This window comes from Saimiri boliviensis, chromosome 13 (assembly GCF_048565385.1).
Source record: "Saimiri boliviensis isolate mSaiBol1 chromosome 13, mSaiBol1.pri, whole genome shotgun sequence".
In the NCBI taxonomy this organism is placed as follows: domain Eukaryota; kingdom Metazoa; phylum Chordata; class Mammalia; order Primates; family Cebidae; genus Saimiri; species Saimiri boliviensis.
In genome coordinates, this window is record NC_133461.1 from 76,860,051 (window position 1) to 76,880,651 (window position 20,601).

Below are 20,601 nucleotides of genomic sequence, written 5' to 3' on the forward strand. Positions count from 1 at the left end.
CATGAGCTCAGAAACCAGCCAACCACTTCGGTGCTGGCGGGAGTGAACTCCACTCACTGGGACCTGCTGCATTCTGTCCCTCTCAGGAGGGAAAGGGCAGGTGAGAGGCTGAAGCAGCCAGGGCTAGTGCTTTTGCGTGCTAGCAGGAACAAACTCCCTGAAGCTCCAGAAGGCATGTTTCAGTGCGTTTTTAGCTCTGCCATCTCTAGATGGTTTAAGTGTTAGCAGCTCAGTGGGCCCACAGCTGCCCTCTGCCAACCAGGGCAAAGGGCCAGTGTGACAGCCTTTTGTATCCACACTCCTGGCTAGATTTATATGACACAAAAACAGCTTGAATAGTCTAAGTAATCCTAACCAAAAAGAAGAATAATGGAGGCATCACATTGCCTAGCTTTAAATTACACTACAATCCAATAGTAACCAAAACAGCAAGATATGATTATAAAAATATACACATAGATCAAAGGAACAGAAAAGAGAACCCAGAAATCCTCATATTTACAGCAAACAGATCTTCAACAAAGCCAGCAAGAACATACACTGGGGAAAGGACTGTCTTCAAAAAGGTGCTGGGAAAACTGGATAGCATATGCTGAAGAATGACACTGGATCCGTACCTTGCAGCATATACAAAAACGACCTCAAGGTGGATTAAAGACCTAAATGTAGTATCTGAAACTGTAAACACCTTAGAAGAAAGCCTACCAAAAACTCTGTTGGACATTGGCCTAGGCAAAAATACATGAACAAATCCTCAAAAGCAAATACAATGAAAACAAAAATAGACAAATGGGACTTAATTAAACTAAAAGGCTTCTGCGCAGCAAAGGAGACAACAGAGTAAACAGATAATCTACAGAATGGAAAAATATTTGCAAATTATAAATCCAACAAAGAACCAATATTCAGAAGCTGCAAGGAACTCAGACAACACAACAACAAAATAACCAAGTAACCCCATTAACATGTGGGCAAAGGACATGAACAGATACTTCTCAAAAGAAGACATACAGTGAAAAAACGTAGGAAAAAATGCCCAAGATCACCAACTATGAGATTAAAACCTTGATGAGATACCTTCTTACACTAGTCGGAGTGGCTGTTATTAAAAAGTCAAAAAACAATAGATGTCAGGAATGTGGAGAAAAAGAAAAGTTTATACACTGATGTTGGGAATGTCAATTAATACAACCTATTTGGGAAACGCTATGGAGATTTCTCAAAATACTAAATATAGACACACAATTTGACGTAGCCAATCTGCTATTCAAATACAAAATGAGCATAAAAATATCTTCCTCTAAGGATCTATATTAATAACTAATAGAACGATGCATAAAAAATGCTAAAAGTGGCCCTATAAATTAAAAATTGCTAGTACAAGCTGGCTACATTTTTCTTATACCAGCTTGTAATAAAAATGTATATTTCTGCTTTCTGAACATAAAATATCTCATTTGTAATATTTTTATTAAGTAATAGCATACCATTTAGAAATTGTTCATATGTTTTTTATTAAAATAAAATGTTATGAAATTCAGATTTACCTGTTCTGTATATCTCCTGTGCATATAATATTTGTACAAACATGATTCCTCATCTCGATTTTACATTTAATATTTTTGTTGTTGTTTGCTTTCTAACATTTTAGGCATGTTACGCAAAACAATGCAAATTTATTAGTGAAATAAATATAACAAAATGTAACAAAACTTGCAAAGGACATGGGGTATGTAACAAGTTACTCTTTTTCTTAGTAAAATTAATCTATGTTGATAACATTTTCTATGATAATAAAGTTCACAAGTATTACATGTGAAAATTTCTTTTTGAAAATTGTCATTAAAAAGAAAAGTAGATTCACTATATGTATAATATATATATAATTTATGTGTATGATCAGATTGTTATAGGCCTCTTGAGCAAATAAGTATACACTTTGTAAAAAATGCACTATGAAACAGAATCCGTTATTATAACATTAGATTAAGATTACAAAATTTTGGAAATGGATTTATTAAGGATTATGCTTATACTTTTATGCATATACACACATAATGTTTATAATTGAGTGTATGTGTACTTAATATTTATGAACATTCACATACTATTATGCACATTGATTCATAGAATCAGAGTTTTCGGTTCATTAAGATCTGATTCATTCCTCAACAGCTTCAACTTATTTCACTATATGGATCATCCATACAATATTTGAAATGCCATTCATTAATGGCATTTCAACTGATGTTAAATTTTAGCTTAATCACTACAAATAGTGATACAACAGATATTATTTTACATATACCTTTGCATATTTACCTGCTTTCTTAAATGACTAGCAAATAAAATTTGTTTGGGCCGAATATATAAACAATTTGAATTTTCCTAAGTAACATACCGTCTTCGAGAAACATTATACCAGTTTTTTTCTCCCACCTATCATATATGAAAATGTGCAAAGATTTTCATATATGAAATATTCTGTCCAGATTAGTTGTATTAATCTTTTTAGTCTCCTTTAACATGCTAAATCTATTGTTAGTTTGCGTTTATTTGATATTTAATAATATAATTCCTAAGTATGGTCATATCTACCACTTGCATTTCTGTTCATGTATTGTAAACTTATTTACTGGCTTTTGTAAACTTTGTAAGTCATTCTAAGCATGCATTTGTCTCTTTATAGTCAGTGCCCTCTACCGTATTGATGGTTCATATTTTTTATAGTAATTTAGGAAAAAAAACTGACCTCTCTGTGTGGCTTATATCGATTTTTCTCTAAAACTACTTACACATCTATTATTTTCAGTTTCTTTTTGTGTTACTTAGTTTTAATTGACTTTCTTAACTAATTTTGTATGCATTTATTTCTAAATTCTCTACTGGCCCCTTTTCTTTCTTTCTTTCTTTCTTTCTTTCTTTCCTTCCTTCCTTCCTTCCTTCTTGCTTTCTTTCTTTCTTTTTTTTCAGACAGTCTTGCTCTATCACCAGGCACCACGCTTGATTGCAGTGACGTGATATCGCTCACCGCAATCTCTGCCTCCAGGGTTCAAGCAACTATCCTGCCTCAGCCTCCCGAGTAGCAGGAACTACAGGCACGCACCACCACATGCAGCTAATTTTTGTACTTTAGTAGAGACGAGGTTTCACTCTATTGGCCAGTATGGTCTCAATCTCTTGACCTCGTGATCCACCCACCTCAGTCTCCCAAAGTGCTGAGAATACAGGCGTGAGCCACCACTCCCAGCTTACTGGCCCTTTTTCTAATCATCTGCCAGATCACATTTATACATTCTTTCTTCTTTCTATATAAATGTTGATGTTGTATCTGATTGAGCACGCATCTTGAAATTTTGGCTTTCCCCCGTATTTTTAAATAAAATTCGGTTCTCATCACAATTATTTTTTTAAATCCAGCACAATTCATAACAAATTTTTACTCCCACGATTCTACAGTTTCTAACATCATAACCTGCATGCCCTTCTAATAAAATGCATTTAAATTTTATCAAGAATTATTCCTTTTATTTGGAAATGTAAGAGGCAAACAAGAAGATACCTCTAAGATTTTTGAAAATATATTGCAATGCCTTTCATTATACTACCTTTTATTTCTAAATATTTTTCATATTAAATTTAAATCTCCTTAGATTAAATGGTAATATTTTAAAATTTTATATTGACTAACAATCATATATAAGGCAGTTAATTTAGTTGTATAATTTTTTCATGTTTGTTTGTTTTGGTTTTAGGTTTGCAATGAACATTTCAATTGTCAGTGTGATCCTGGTTATGCTCCTCCACATTGTGATCCATCAATATCATCACCAGGAGGAAGTATCGATGATGGATATTGGTTTTCATCAGGTTGGTCTCCAGATCTGTGTTTCAATACAGCTTTCTGCTCTCATAGTAATGGTCTACATCTTTGCCGTCCTGTATGACTATCGAGCACCTAGCATGTGGAAAGTGCAACTAAGGAACTGAAATTTCAACTGCATTTTACCTTATTTAATTTAAATTTAAATGACCACTGTGGCTAGTGGCTACTAACTTGGATCTAGAGCCAGACAGCTCTAAATCATTCTGCCAAGCAAAACTTTCTGTATAGTTACAATTCTAACCTATAAGTGAACATTTTAAAAGGCCTCCCCTTCACTTCAAGCAGGGTTCTCAGAATATTTCTATTTTACAACAGAGTTTTCTATATAGGAATAGTTAAATGATAGAAATGGTTGTAGTTTTATCATGTAGTTTGTGTATTCCAAGGATGTCACCTATTGTGATATCCCAATTCACAATCAAATTGAATCTTTAAAGTTAACTGTTTTTGTAATATCGAAAGAAAAAATCATTAAATTTTTCATGCCTACAGCATATAAATAGTCTGTGGCATTGAACATCTTTAAATTGATAAAAGTCATGAACAAATATATTTGTTTTTACTAAAGCTTTCTTTCACTATTAGAATTGTATACTTGAATAAATACTTGAGGGATTGATTCATATGTCAAATATGCTGAAGTGGCAATTACATTTCTTTCCTTTTTTTTTTTTTTTTTTTTTTTTTTTTTTTTTTTTTTTTTTTTTTGAGGCAGAGTCTTGCTCTGTAGCCCAGGCTGGAGTGCAGTAGTGCAATCTTGGCTCACTGCAACCTCCGCCTCCCGGGTCCTGGTTCAAACAATTCTCCTGCCTCTGCCTCCCAAGTAGCTGGGATGAGATGATATTTAATTGTAGTTTTTATTTGCATTTACCTGATGATCAGTGATATTGAGCCTCTTTTAATATACCTGTTTGCCATTTGTATGCATTCTTTTGAGAAATGTTTACTCAGATCTTTTGCTCATTTTCAAATTAAATTTTTTATTGAGTTGTTTGAGCTCCTCCTATATTCTGGTTATCAATCCCTTGTCAGATGAGTAGTTTACAAATATTTTCTTCTGTTCAGTAGATTTTCCCTTCACTTGATTGTTTCCTTTTCTATTTAGAAGTTTCTTAGCTTGATGTGATCCTATTTGTCAATTTCTGCTGTGATTGCCTGAGTTTCTGAGGTTTTACTCAAGAAATGTGTGCCGAAATTAATGTCCTGGAGAGGTTACCTAATGTTTTGTTTTAGTTGTTTTATAGTTTAGGGTCTTAGATTTAAGTCTTCAATTCATTTTCATTTGATTTTTGTATATGGCAAGAGATTGGGATCTAGTTTCATTCTTCTTCATATGGCGATCTAGTTTCCACAGCACTATTTATTGAAGAGACTGTTCTTTCCCCAATGTATGTTCTTGACACCTTTATTGAGAATAAAGGGACTTTAAATATGTGGATTAACTTGTGGATTCTTTATGCTGTTTTATTTATCTGTGTATCTGTTTTATGCATCATGCTATTTTGATTACTATAGCTTTGTGTAGTGTCAACTCAGGTAACATGATTTCTCCAGTTTTGTTCTTTTTGCTTAGGATGACTTTGACTAGTCTGGATTTTTTGCCTGCATATGCATTTTAGGATTGTGTTTTTGATTTTTGTGAATAATTGCATTGAGTCTGTAGATTGTTTTGCGTGGGACAGACATGTTAACATTATAAAATTGATAAATCCATTAAAGGTGCAGAATACAAAATAAACACACAGAAATCAGTAGCATTTCTATATGCCAACAGCTAACTATCTGCAAAACAAACCAAGAAAGCAATTCCATTTATAATAGCTATAAATAAGATGAATGACCTAGGGATAAACTAAAAGAAGTGATATATCTCTACAATAAAAATTATAAAACATGGATGACAGAAATTGAAAAGGAAAAAAGAAAATTTATCATGTTTATAAAAGACTTTATGTTTTACAGATGCATGTATTTTGTTGGATGTGTGATTTGGACATATTTTCTCCAAGTCTACAATTCGTTTTTTCTCAGAACAAATTTCTTTTTATACGACTTTTACCTGAGAAAGTCTACTTTTCTAGTTACTGGATTGTGCTTAAGGTATCAAGTATATGAACTCTTTATGAGTATTAGGACCTGAAGATTTTCTGCAATAATAGTTCTAAAATGTATAGCCTTATGGCTTCCATTTAAGCCCATAATAAATTCTAAACTAATTTTATATAGAATGAGAGACAATATGTCAAGGTTAAAGTTTTGATAAATGGGTGTTCAATTACTCTAGCATAATTTTTTTAATTTTTTATTTCCATAGGTTTTTGGGGGAACAAGTGGTATTTGGTTACATGAGTAAGTTCTTCAGTGGTGATTTGTGAGATTTTGGTACACCCATCACTCAAGCAGTATACACTGAACCCAATTTGTAGTCTTTTATTCCTCACCCTCTTCCCATCCTTTCTCCCTGACTCCCCAAAGTCCATTGCATCTTTCTTATGCCTTTGCATCCTCATAGCTTAGCTCCCACTTATAAGTGACAAGACACAATGTTTAGTATTCCATTCCTGAGTTACTTCACTTAGAATAATAGTCTCCAATCCCATCTAGGTTGCTGTGAATGCCATTAATTCATTCCATTTAGTGTCTATTTCATCATATATATGTATCACAGTTTATTTATTTATTTATTTTTAAATTATACTTTAAAATCCGGGGTACATATGCAGAACATGCAGGTTTGTTACATAGGTATACACGCGCCATGGAGGTTTCCTGCATCCATCACTCTGTCAGCTACATAAGGTATTTCTCCTAATTCTATCCCTCCCCTATACCCCCACGCCCTGCTATCCCTCCCCTAGCCTCCCCCAACAACAGACCCCCAGGTCTGATGTTCTCCTTCCTGTGTCCATGTGTTCTCATTGTTCAACACTCACTTATGAGTGAGAACATGTGGTGTTTGGTTTTTCTGTTCTTGGGTTAGTTTGCTGATAATGATGGTTTCCAGCTTTCTTCATATCCCTGCAAAGAACATAAACTCATCCTTTTTTATGGCTGCATAGTATTCCATGGTGTATACATGACACATTTTCTTTATTCAGTCTATCATTTATGGGCATTTGGGTTGGTTCCTATTCTTTGCTATTGTGAACAGTGCTGTAATGAACGTACGTGTACATGTGTCTTTATAGTAAAATTATTTATAATCTTTTGGGTATATGCCCAGGGGATTGCTAAGTCAAATGGTATTTCTATTTCTAGATCTTTGAGGAATTGCCACTCTGTCTTCCACAATGGTTGAACTAATTTACACTCCCATCAACAGTGTAAAAGCATTCTTACTTCTCCACATCCTCTCCAGCATCTGTTTTCTCCAGATTTTTTAATGATTGCCATTCTAACTGGTGTGAGATGGCATCTCAATGTGGTTTTGATTTGCATTTCTCTAATGACCAGTGGTGACGAGCTTTTCTTCCTATGTTTGTTGGCGGCATAAATGTCTTCTCTTGAGAAGTGTCTGTTCACATCCTTCTCCCACTTTTTGATGAGGTTGGTTTTTTTTTTTTTTTTTCTTGTAAATTTGTTTAAGTTCTTTGAAGATTTTGGATATTAGCCCTTTGTCAGATGGGTAGATTGCAAAAATTTTTTCCCATTCTGTTGGTTGCCGGTTCACTCTAATGATAGTTTCTTTTGCTGTGCAGGAGTTCTTTAATTTAATTAGATCTCATTTGTCTGTTTGGGCTTTTGTTGCCATTGCTTTTGGTGTCTTAGTCATGAAATCCTTGCCTATGCCTATATCCTGATGGCTTTGCTTACATTTTCTTCTAGGGTGTTTATGGTGTTAGGTCTTATGTTTAAATCCTTAATTCATCTGGAGTTAATTTTAGTGTAAGGTATCAGGAAGGAGTCCACTTTCTGCTTCCTGCACATGGCTAGCCTGTTTTCCCAATATCACTTATTAAACAGGGAATTCTTTCCGCATTGCTCGTTTTTATCAGGTTTGTCAAAGATCAGATGGTTGTAGATGTGTGGTTTTATTTCTGAAGACCCTATTCTGTTCCACTGGTCTATATCTTTGTTTTTCATACCAGTACAATGCTGTTTTACTTACTGTAGCCTTATAGTATAGTTTGAAGTCAGATAGCATGTATCACAGTTTCTTTATCCACTCACTGATTGCAATGGTTCCATATTTTTGCAATTCCAAATTGTGCTGCTATAAACATGTGTGTACAAGTACCTTTTTCATTTGAGTTATTTTTAATGTACCCAAATCAGTAACTCTCCTGTACACCAACAGCAACCAAGATGAGAATAAAATCAAGAACTCAGCTCCTTTTACAGTAGCTGCAAAGTATAAAATAAAATACTTAGAAATTTACCCAACAAAAGAGGTGAAAGACCTCTACAAGGAAAACTACAAAACATTGCTGAAATAAATCACAGAAGACACAAACAAATGAAAACAAATGGGTAGAATTAATATTGTCAAAATGACTATACTGCCAAAAGCAAACTACAAATTCAATGCAATTTTCATCAAAATATCACCATCATTCTTTACAGAACTAGAAAAAAAAATCCTAAAATGCATACGGAACCAAAAGAGAGCCTGCATATTCAAAGCAAAATAAAGCAAAAAGAACAAATCTGGAGGCATCACATTACCTGGTTTTAAACTATGCTATAGCACCACGATCACTGAAACAGCATGGGACTGGTATAAAAATAGACACCTAGACCAATGGAATGGAATAGAGGACCCAGAAATAAACCCAAATACTTACAGCCAACTGATCTTCAACAAAGCAAACAAATACATAAAATGGGGAAAGGACAGTCTATTTAACAAATGGTGCTGGGATAATTGGCAAGCCTCACGTAGGAGAATGAAACTGGGTCCTCATCTCTCACCTTCTACAAAAATCTACTCAAGATGGATCAAGGCCTTAAATCCAAGACTTGAAACTACAAATATTCTAGCACAATTTTTTAGAAAAGCCGTCTCTCATATATTGAACTGGTTTTGCACCTTTGTCAAAAATTAATTGAACACATTTCTGTTGGTATTTTACTAGGTGTCTGTTGTGTTCCATTAATTCATCTTATTCCATACACCAGTACCACATTCTTTTACATTTGAAAAAAAAGGATTTGGGCCTGGCGCGGTGGCTCAAGCCTGTAATCCCAGCACTTTGGGAGGCCGAGGCAGGTGGATCACGAGGTCAAGAGATCGAGACCATCCGGGTCAACATGGTGAAACCCTGTCTCTACTAAAAAAAAAAAAAAAAATACAAGAAATTAGCTGGGCATGGTGGCGCATGCCTGTAATCCCAGCTACTCAGGAAGCTGAGACAGGAAAAAAAAATTGCCTGAACCCAGGAGGCCGAGGTTGTGGTGAGCCGAGATGGCGCCATTGCACTCCAGCCTGCGTAACAAGAGCGAAACTCCGTCTCAAAAAAAAAAAAAAAGAAAAAAGAAAAAAGAAAAAGAAAAGAAAAAAAAGAAGAAGAAAAAAAAAGGATTCCTGCCACTTTATTCTTTTTTTTTTTTTTCAAAATTGCTGCAGCTCTTCTCAGAACTCTTCTTTCTCTATATGCATACATATTAGCATGAGTTCATCTATGTTTATTAAAAAATCTTGATCCGACTTTCAAGATGGCCGCCTAAGAACAGCTCAGGACTTCAGCTCCCAGTGAAAGTGCAGAGGGTGAGTGGACGCCGCATTTCCAGACGAACTCTTATTGCCCACAGACCAGGAGATACCCAGGCAGAGGGGTCGCCAGCGTCGCAGTCCCAGCCGGTGCGGCTGTTTTGGCCCCCGCGGGGCTGATTCCGCCCGCGCGGCTGCTGTGACCACTCCCTGTTGCTGCGGTTCTCCGTACAAAAGCCACTGGTCTGGGAGCCCTCTTAGCTGGCGAGCAGAGCCCTGAGACGGCAGAATAGCCCATTCATCTGAAATAGCGAGCCAGGCCAGGAGATTCCTAGGCAAAAAATCCGCCAGGAGCCGGCGCCGCGGTTCGAGCCGACTCCGTGAGTCGCAGCACGGGAGATCCCGGCGCCTTTTCAACAAGCGACCGGAACGCGGGGTCGTTCAACTTAAAAGAAAAGACTCTGAGTCAGGGAGCCAGGTGATCAGGCTCGGTTGGTCCCACCCCTCCACCCCCAACAACAACGAAAACAAAAACAGTAATTGGAAACCCTCTGGGTTGAGCCCTTCAAACCAAGCACAGCTGAACCGGGACGGTCCGGCTCCGTGGGGGAGGGGCCTCCGCCATTACTGAGACTCTCCACCGCTACGGAGGCAGGCTGCCGTTGCCGAGGCAACCCGCCGTTGCCGAGGCAACCTGCCACAACAGAGAGAGTCCCCCATAACAGAGGCGGGGCCACCATTGCCCAGACAGTTCTAACTACGCCCATATAAAAAGGACTACAGGGAAGAGCTCAGGGCAGCTGGGCGGAGCCCACAGCAGCTCAGCAAAGCCCCTGCGGGCAGGCAGAGGCTAGGCGTGCTGCTAGCTGGGCGGGTCCGACCTGAAAAAAAAAAAAAAAAAAATCAAAAAAGGCAGTAGTGCAACGGAAACTCATAAAGCTCCAACTCCCTGGGACAGAGATAGACAACAGGTGGATAAACCCACAAAAATGGGTAGAAACCAGCGTAAAAAGGATGAAAACTCCCGAAACCAGAACACCTCTCCTCCTAAAAGTGATCACAACTCCTCACCAGCAAGGGAACCAGACCGGATGGAGAAGGAGGGTGATGAAATGACAGAATCAGACTTCAGAAGATGGGTAGTAAGAAACTACAATGAGCTAAAAGAACATGTTCTAACCCATCGCAAAGAAAATAGGAACCTTGAAAAAAGATTGGACGAACTGCTGACGAGAATGGACAGCATAGAGAGGAGAATAAGTGAATTGATGGAGCTGAAAAACGCAACACGAGAACTTCGTGAAGCATGCACAAGCTTCAACAGCCGAATTGACCAAGCAGAAGAAAGGATATCAGAGGTCGAAGATCAACTCAATGAAATAAAAAGAGAAGGCAAGAACAGAGAAAAAAGCGCAAAAAGGAATGAACAAAATCTTCAAGAAATGTGGGACTATGTGAAAAGACCTAATCTACGTCTGATAGGTGTACCTGAATGTGATGAAGAGAATGAATCCAAGCTGGAAAATACTCTTCAGGATATTATCCAGGAAAACTTCCCTAACCTAGCAAGACAGACCAATATTCAAATCCAGGAAATACAGAGAACACCACAGAGATATTCCTCAAGAAGAGCAACCCCAAGGCACATAATCGTCAGATTCACCAGGGTTGAAATGAAAGAGAAAATGCTAAGGGCAGCCAGAGAGAAAGGTCGGGTTACCCACAAAGGGAAGCCCATTAGACTCACAGCAGATCTCTCAGCAGAAACCCTACAAGCCAGAAGAGACTGGGGGCCAATATTCAACATCCTTAAAGAAAAGAACTTTCAACCCAGAATCTCCTATCCAGCCAAACTCAGCTTCATAAGTGAAGGAAAAATAAAATCCTTTGTGAACAAGCAAGCACTCAGAGATTTCATCACCACCAAACCTGCTCTACAAGAACTCCTGAAAGAGGCTCTACACATATAAAAGAACAACCAGTACCAGCCACTCCAAAAACACACCAAATGGTAAAAAAGCAGCAACACAATCAAGAATCTGCATCAACTAACCAACAAAACAGCCAGGTAGCATCAAAATGACAGCATCAAATTCACACATAACAATACTATCCCTAAATGTCAATGGACTAAATGCCCCAATCAAAAGACACAGACTGGCAAATTGGATAAAAAGCCAAAACCCATCAGTGTGCTGTATCCAGGAAACCCATCTTACATGCAAGGATACACAAAGGCTCAAAATAAAGGGATGGAGGAAGATCTACCAAGCAAATGGAGAGCAAAAAAAGGCAGGAGTTGCAATTCTCATCTCTGATAAAATAGACTTTAAAGCAACAAAGATCAAAAGAGACAAAGAAGGACATTACATAATGGTAAAAGGATCACTGCAACAAGAAGACCTAACGATCCTAAATATATACGCACCCAATACAGGAGCACCCAGATACATAAGGCAAGTTCTTAATGACTTACAAAGAGACTTAGACTCCCACACAATAATAGTGGGAGACTTTAACACCCCATTGTCAATATTAGACAGATCAACCAGACAGAAAATCAACAAGGATATCCAGGACCTGAACACAGACCTGGAACGAGCAAACCTAATAGACATTTACAGAACTCTCCACCCCAAATCCACAGAATATACATTCTTCTCAGCACCACATCACACCTACTCTAAAATTGACCACATAATTGGCAATAAATCACTCCTCAGCAAATGCAAAAGAACAGAAATCATAACAAACAGTCTCTCAGACCACAGTGCAATCGAGTTAGAACTCAGAATGCAGAAACTAACTCAGAACCGCACAGCTTCATGGAAACTTAACAACTTGCTCTTGAATGTTGACTGGATAAACAATGAAATGAAGGCAGAAATAAAGATGTTCTTCGAAACCAATGAGAACGAAGACACAACATACCAGAATCTCTGGGACACATTTAAAGCAGTCTCTAGAGGAAAATATATAGCAATGAGTGCCCACATGAGAAGAAAGGAGAGATCTAAAATTGACACCCTATCATCAAAATTGAAAGAGCTAGAGGAGCAAGATCAAAAAAACTCAAAACCTAGCAGAAGACAGGAAATAACTAAGATCAGAGCAGAACTGAAGGAAATAGAGACACAAAAAACTCTTCAAAAAATCAATAAATCCAGGAGCTGGTTTTTTGAAAAGATCAACAAAATAGACAGACCACTAGCCAGATTAATAAAAAAGAAAAGAGAGAATAACCAAATTGATGCAATAAAAAACGATAAAGGGGATATCACCACAGATTCCACAGAAATCCAAACCATCATCAGAGATTATTACAAACAACTCTATGCACATAAACTAGTAAACCTGGAAGAAATGGATAAATTCCTGGACACCTGCAACCTCCCAAGCCTAAACCTGGAAGAAGCTGAAACCCTGAATAGACCAATAACATGGTCTGAAGTCGAGGCAGCAATAAAGAGCCTACCACCCAAAAAAAGCCCAGGTCCAGATGGGTTCACAGCTGAATTCTACCAGACATACAAGGAGGAGCTGATACCATTCCTTCTGAAACTATTCCAGACAATCCAAAAAGAGGGAATCCTTCCCAAATCATTTTACGAGACAAACATCATCCTGATACCAAAACCCGGCAGAGACTCAACAAGAAAAGAAAATTTCAGGCCAATATCCATGATGAACATAGATGCAAAAATCTTCAATAAAATACTGGCAAGCCGATTGCAACAGCATATCAAAAAGCTCATCCACCATGATCAAGTAGGATTCATCCCGGGGATGCAAGGCTGGTTCAACATACGCAAGTCCATAAACGTCATTCACCACATAAACAGAACCAAAGACAAAAACCACATGATTATCTCAATTGATGCAGAGAAGGCTTTTGACAAAATTCAACAACGCTTTATGCTAAAAACCCTCAATAAACTAGGTATTGACGGAACGTATCTCAAAACAATAAAAGCTATTTACGACAAACCAACAGCCAATATCATACTGAATGGGCAAAAACTGGAAGCATTCCCTTTGAAATCTGGCACTAGACAAGGATGCCCTCTCTCACCACTCCTATTCAATATAGTACTGGAAGTTCTAGCCAGAGCAATCAGGCAAGAAAAAGAAATAAAGGGTATCCAAATTGGAAAGGAGGAAATCAAATTGTCTCTATTTGCAGATGACATGATTGTATATCTGGAAGACCCCATCATCTCAGCCCAAAATCTCCTGAAACTGATAAACAACTTCAGCAAAGTCTCAGGATACAAAATCAACGTGCAAAAATCACAAGCATTCCTATACACCAGTAATAGACTTCAAGAGAGCCAAATCAAGAACGAACTGCCATTCACAATTGCTACAAAGAGAATAAAGTACCTAGGAATACAACTAACAAGGAACGTAAAGGACCTCTTCAAGGAGAACTACAAGCCATTGCTCAACGAAATAAGAGAGGATACAAACAGATGGAGAAACATTCCATGTTCATGGTTAGGAAGAATCAACATCGTGAAAATGGCCATACTGCCCAAAGTAATTTACAGATTCAACGCTATTCCCATCAAGCTACCAATGACCTTCTTCACAGAACTGGAAAAAACCACCTTAAACTTCATATGGAACCAAAAGAGAGCCCGCATAGCCAAGTCAATTCTAAGCAAAAAGAACAAAGCGGGAGGCATCACACTACCGGACTTCAAACTATACTACAAGGCTACAGTAATCAAAACAGCATGGTACTGGTACCAAAACAGAGACATAGACCAATGGAACAGAACAGAGGCCTCACAGGAAATACAACATACCCACAACCATCTGATCTTCGACAAACCTGACAAAAACAAGCAATGGGGAAAGGACTCCCTGTTTAATAAATGGTGTTGGGAAAACTGGCTAGCCATGTGCAGAAAGCAGAAACAGGACCCCTTCCTGACACCTTACACCAAAATTAACTCCAGATGGATTAAAGACTTAAACATCAGACCTAATACCATAAAAACCTTAGAAGAAAATCTAGGCAAAACCATTCAGGACATAGGTGTAGGCAAGGACTTCATGACCAAAACGCCAAAAGCAATGGCAACAAAAGCCAAAATAGACAAATGGGACCTAATCAAACTACACAGCTTCTGCACGGCAAAAGAAACAGTCAGTAGAGTGAATCGGCAACCAACAGAATGGGAAAAAATTTTTGCAGCCTACCCATCTGACAAGGGGCTGATATCCAGAATTTACAAAGAACTAAAGCAGATCTACAAGAAAAAAACAAACAAGCCCATTCAAAAATGGGCAAAGGATATGAACAGATACTTTACAAAAGAAGACATACAGGAGGCCAACAAACATATGAAAAAATGCTCATCATCACTGGTCATCAGAGAAATGCAAATCAAAACCACATTGAGATACCATCTCACACCAGTTAGAATGGCGATCATTAAAAAATCGGGAAACAACAGATGCTGGAGAGGATGTGGAGAAATAGGAACACTTCTACACTGTTGGTGGGAATGTAAATTAGTTCAACCATTGTGGAAGACAGTGTGGCGATTCCTCAAGGACCTAAAAATAGAAATCCCATTTGACCCAGCAATCCCATTACTGGGTATATATCCAAAGGATTATAAATCACTCTACTACAAGGACACGTGCACACGAATGTTCATTGCAGCACTGTTTACAATAGCAAAGACCTGGAACCAACCCAAATGCCCAACGATGATAGACTGGATAGGGAAAATGTGGTACATATACACCATGGAATATTACGCAGCCATCAAAAACGATGCGTTCACGTCCTTTATAGGGACATGGATGAACCTGGAAACCATCATTCTCAGCAAACTGACACAAGAGCAGAAAATCAAACACCGTATATTCTCGCTCATAGGCGGGTGTTGAACAATGAGAACACATGGACACAGGGAGGGGAGCACTACACACAGGGGTCTGTTGGGGGGAAATGGGGGAGGGGCGGGGGGTGGGGAGGTGGGAAGAGATAGCATGGGGAGAAATGACAGATACAGGTGAGGGGACGGAAGGCAGCAAAGCACACTGCCATGTGTGTACCTATGCAACAATCTTGCATGTTCATCACATGTACCCCAAAACCTAAAATGCAATAAAAAAAAAAAGAGGGAAAAAAAAAAAAAAAAAAAAAAAAAAAAAAAAAAAAATCTTGCTGTGATTTCTACAAATCGAGTTAGGAAAAACTTACATCTTCATTGTTATTGGATCTTTCAATTTATGAACACAGCATATATCTCCATTTGAAAGAAATCAAAGAAATCTGCTTTGATTTCTTCATCAGATTATTGTAATTTTTATCATATATCATGTATTTATTTTTTCTTTTTCTTTTCTTATGATTTGAGCAATTTTAGGTGATTTGTGGTTTTTTGTGTTTTGATTTTCCCTTGTTCCTTGTTGATGTACAAATAAACCATTGATTTCTGCACATCAATCTTATATTTCCCCATATAATTGAATTCGGTTTTAGCTCTGAGATTTTTTTTTTTTTTTTTGCAATTTCTTGGTATGTCTACATAGGCAATTATGTCTTCTTCAGATAACTTTGAAGATAACAGTTTTCTTTCGTCCTTTTCAATAAGTATTACTTTTATTATTTTATTGCACTTCCTAGACTTTCCAGGCTTATGCTGAATAAGAGTTGTAGAGTAAACAACTCACCTTAATAATTATTTTAGCAGAAAAGAATTTAGTACTTCACCATTAAGTATGATAGTGGCTGTAGGGCTTTTATAGATATTATTTGTTTGAGGAACTTCCTTTAATATGTATACATTGAGATGTTTTATCATTAACAATATTAATTTTGCAAATTCTTTTTACTATTGATAGAAGTGTATGAATCTTGTAGACCACTGATATGATTAATTACATTGATTTTTAATTTTGAACCAATTTTGAAAATACAGAATAAATTCTCCTTTGGCATGATTTATTAATTTTTGCACTTTACTAAATCTGATTTGTTAATATTCTGTTGAGGATTTTTGTGTCTAAGCTGGTGAGAGTCTGCCTGCTTCTCTCTCTCTCTCTCTCTCTCTCTCTCTCTCTCTCTCTCTCTGTCTCTGTCTCTCTTCCTTGTACTTGTTTTAATGTTCTTTTGTTATCAACTAAAACTGAAATCATAAAATGAATTGGGAAGTGTTTACTCCTTTTCTGTATTCTAGAAGTGATTGCTTAAAATTAGCATTTAAAAAAATATTTGGCAGTAATGTCCAGTGAATTCATATGGGTCTGGAGATTAATTCCAGAGGAGTTTTTAAAATAAAGATTTTCTTAAATAAATATTTTTTAAATAAATACACTAACAATATTATCTCCTTCTTATTAGATGAGTTAAAGTAGTTTATGCTTTTAAAGGAACTGACTGACTGATTTTTTTTTACTTCTATCAATTGCCAAGGAGTTTTAAAAAATTCTAATCATAATTATATATTTTTTACTTTATTATGTTAGTTTGTATTTCATTTTATTTTGATTTTTCTTCATTATTGCATGTGTAGTTTAGATTTATTTCTGGTGCATTGTTGCTTCTATAATTTTTGTAATGTTTATCTTTGTCTTGAATTCTATTTTGTCTGAAATTAACCCTTGTTAGTTACCTATAACTTGTAGGCCCAAAACTCTTTTTTTATTTAAAAAACATATTACAAGAAATTTATAAAAGTAGAAATAAAAATAGTGAAAATCAACTGTATGAAAATTTTCAATAAAAAATTTAAACACAGAAAACTCAATATTTTACTCTAGTCTTTGAAGGATATGTAACTAAAGTGCTCTGTGTGTTTTGAATACAATTCCTACTGCCAAACATGGATCTAGAACACATCCTTTCTGTAATTGTGAGGAATATTTGAAGTACATCTTTAGTAACTTAGAGTGACTATACTTTGTGATTCTTTTTGTGTGTGTGCATTGACATCTTCAAAAGACAACTTTGATGGTCACAGTTTTGCTGATATTATCCTTTTGTACTATAATCAAAATATTTTCAGTTATATTTTAATAAACATCAAAAATAATTACTCAGTTTTTGAACTCCTGCACTGACTCCATTCAATCAACTCTGCATAAATATTTAACTTCACTATTTGTCCACTTGTGAACAACAGCCAATGGATGTTCACATGCAACTTCCATAGAAGACTGAATACTATTAAGTCTTATTTACAATACAAGAAATCCCAGGTATTTATGAAAATATTGCTTGCTGAATGTTTTCCTATTAAATGATTACCAGATAAGAATTCTAAGTATCCATTTTGTCTTTTGAAATATTCCATTGACTCACTGAATCTTGACTTGAAAAAAAATTAGGATATCATCATCTAAAGACCTGTAGTCTGACATTTCACTTATATGGTCAATGGCAATATTTTTATAGACTCAATGTTTGCATCTCTCAACAGTTTTATCTTGTCACCTGATTCATAATTTGACGGTACTTGGAGGTGGAGCTCTTAGAGCCCCCTTGAATGGGATTAGTGTTCTAATGAAAGAAAGCCAAGAGAGATCTTTCATCCTTTCCACCATGCAAGGTTAGAACAAGAAGATGGTTATGATTCGTGAAATAGGCCCAGAGAATAATTCTGCCAGTGCCTCTGTTTTGGAATTTCCTTCCTCCAGACCAATGAAAGATACATTTCTATTGTTTGACAGCTGCCCAGTTTACGATATTGTTGTTACAACAGCCTCAACAGTCTAAAATAACAACAAGCTAAACTACTGCTTTATATTTCTTTGCATTTGTCAGATTAATAATTGTATAATATTTTCTTTTATCAATAGTCTTCCTCATATTATTACAAGCAGTAAAAGAAAGACTGAATTCTCAAATGTGTTCAACAAAACCTATGACAGAAAGACCAAAGTCTCCAGGACTTTGTTATACTTTCTTGATAGTTGATATATCACATTGGACAAAAAAATATAAGAAAGCTGAAGTTTTCCAAAAGAATAAAAAATGGATCCCAGAAATAAATCTTCACATACATGGTCTAATGATTTTCAAGAATGCCTAGATCATTCATTCAGGAAAGTTCAGTCATTTCAATGTGTCATATTGAGATACCTGGGTATTTGCATGAAAGTGAATGAGGTATGGCCCTTATTGATACCACATACAAAATAACTCAAAATGGATCAACAATCTAAATGTAAGAACGGTTAAAATAGAAGACAATAGGAAATTGAAATAACATGGAATTTGGTAATGATTTCCTTTATATGACTCCAAAAGCACCATTAGTAAATGAAAAAACATAAATTAGGAACCATCATGATTAAAAACTGTTGTGCATCAAAGGATACTAACAAGAGTGAAAAGATAATCCATTGAATGGAAGAAAATAGTTAAAATAATGTATCTAATGAGGGATTAATATTAAGAATATATAAAGAATTCTTACAGGGAAACAACAATAACAAGACAAATAATTCCTTTTACAAACGGGCAAAGTACTTGAATACTTTAATTCATCCTCAAGGAAATATAAAGATGTGGAGAAGGCTAGTAAGCACATAAAAAGGTGTGTTTTTCACATGTTAACATTACTAATTTTTGGGGAAATGCAAGTAAAAACCACAATGAAATATCAGTTTGTACCTATTAAGATGGTTATTAAAAAGAAAAATTCAAAGCATATCAAGTGTTGACCAGGATATGAAAAAATTGGAACCCTTTGCATTGCTAGTGAAAATGTAAAATAATGCAGTCTTTGTGAAAAATAGCATGCTGGTTGCTAAAAAAAAATTAAACACAAAATTAGCATATTATCCAGGAATTCCACATCTACGTATATGCCTGAAAATATTAAAAGCAGAGACTCCAGTAGATATTTATATACCCATGTTTATAGCAACATTATTCACAATGGTCAAAACATGGAAAACCAAAATGTTTATTGACAAATAAATGGATAACTATAATATGATATAGGCATATAATGGCTCTATAATGTAGATATAAACCGAAGACCTTATGATAAGTGAAATAAGCCAGTCAGAACATGACAAATATTATGTAATTCTGCTTCTGTGAGTCAAACTCAAAGTTTAAGTAGAATGGTGGTTGCCAGCGGCTGAGTTCTGCTTCCATTAGTACCTAGGTTAGTCAGATTCATGGAGTCAAAGTAGAATCGTGGTTCTTCTGGGGAAAGGGAAAAATAGTAGATTAATATTGAATGGATAAAAAGTTTCAGCTTTGTTGAATGAGAAAGTTCTGAAGTAGTGTGGTGGTGATGGTTGCACAACAACGTCAATGAACTCAAGGCAGTTCACAAAACAATATGATACACTAAAATAGATTATAAGTAAATATTAAGTATACATGAAGGGATTATAAATAAATTTATGTCAACAATATTATATATTGTCAATGACTGTATATTGTCAATTATATGTGTAAGTGTATTCAGTTGACATACAAAATGTATAATGTACTTTGGGGCCCAGTGAGAGAATACTGAATAACACTTTTAAATTCAAATATATGGATTCTTTAACTGTGTTGAGTTATAAATGTTTATCATTCAAATTCTGTACAATTTGTATAATTTTTCAAGTAGTTAAAAAGGTACTTTCACATTTTCAGAAAAAGAGGAACCCTCGTTTCCAAAACAACGTGCTGCTCCTAAAAACAATGGTCTTTTGATCAGTTTCTACATTTTTTTACCTTTGCTCATTTTAATTGCTGTTGTTAGTCTTAAATGGAAAAAAATGAAGAGATTTTGGAGCAAAGTGGGAACAGTAAGCAGCAAGTAAGTAAATGTCCGAGTTTTAATTTAATTTAAAATTCATTATGGGAAGAATTCAATGCAATTCAGAATCCAAGTAGGGATTCTAGGATGGATTAGATTAATGTTTAGAGATTGAGTAAGTTCTCAGCATATAGCAAAATTGTTTGTTTGTTTGTTAGTTTGTTTTTCAAATATCAGTCAGCTAAGTATCCCACATGTTCTTACAGGGCTAAAAACAATGAAAACTATTCAGTAAAGCCTCATTGCCTTTCACGTAGGAAACCAAGTTCTCA

The 20,601-nt window shown here is 36.0% G+C and overlaps 1 protein-coding gene across 1 annotated transcript in view; it reads left to right on the forward strand.

Moving 5' to 3' along the window:
* Positions 1–20,333, forward strand: part of LOC101051362 (A disintegrin and metallopeptidase domain 3-like) — a 65,383-nt gene extending 45,050 nt beyond the window's left edge. Inside the window, exons 17-19 of the mRNA XM_074384239.1 lie at positions 1,652–1,729; positions 3,756–3,870; positions 20,164–20,333. Of these exons, the coding sequence (XP_074240340.1) occupies positions 1,652–1,729; positions 3,756–3,870; positions 20,164–20,333 (363 nt within the window). The remainder of the gene's footprint in view (positions 1–1,651; positions 1,730–3,755; positions 3,871–20,163) is intronic.
* The last annotated feature ends 268 nt before the right edge of the window (positions 20,334–20,601 follow it).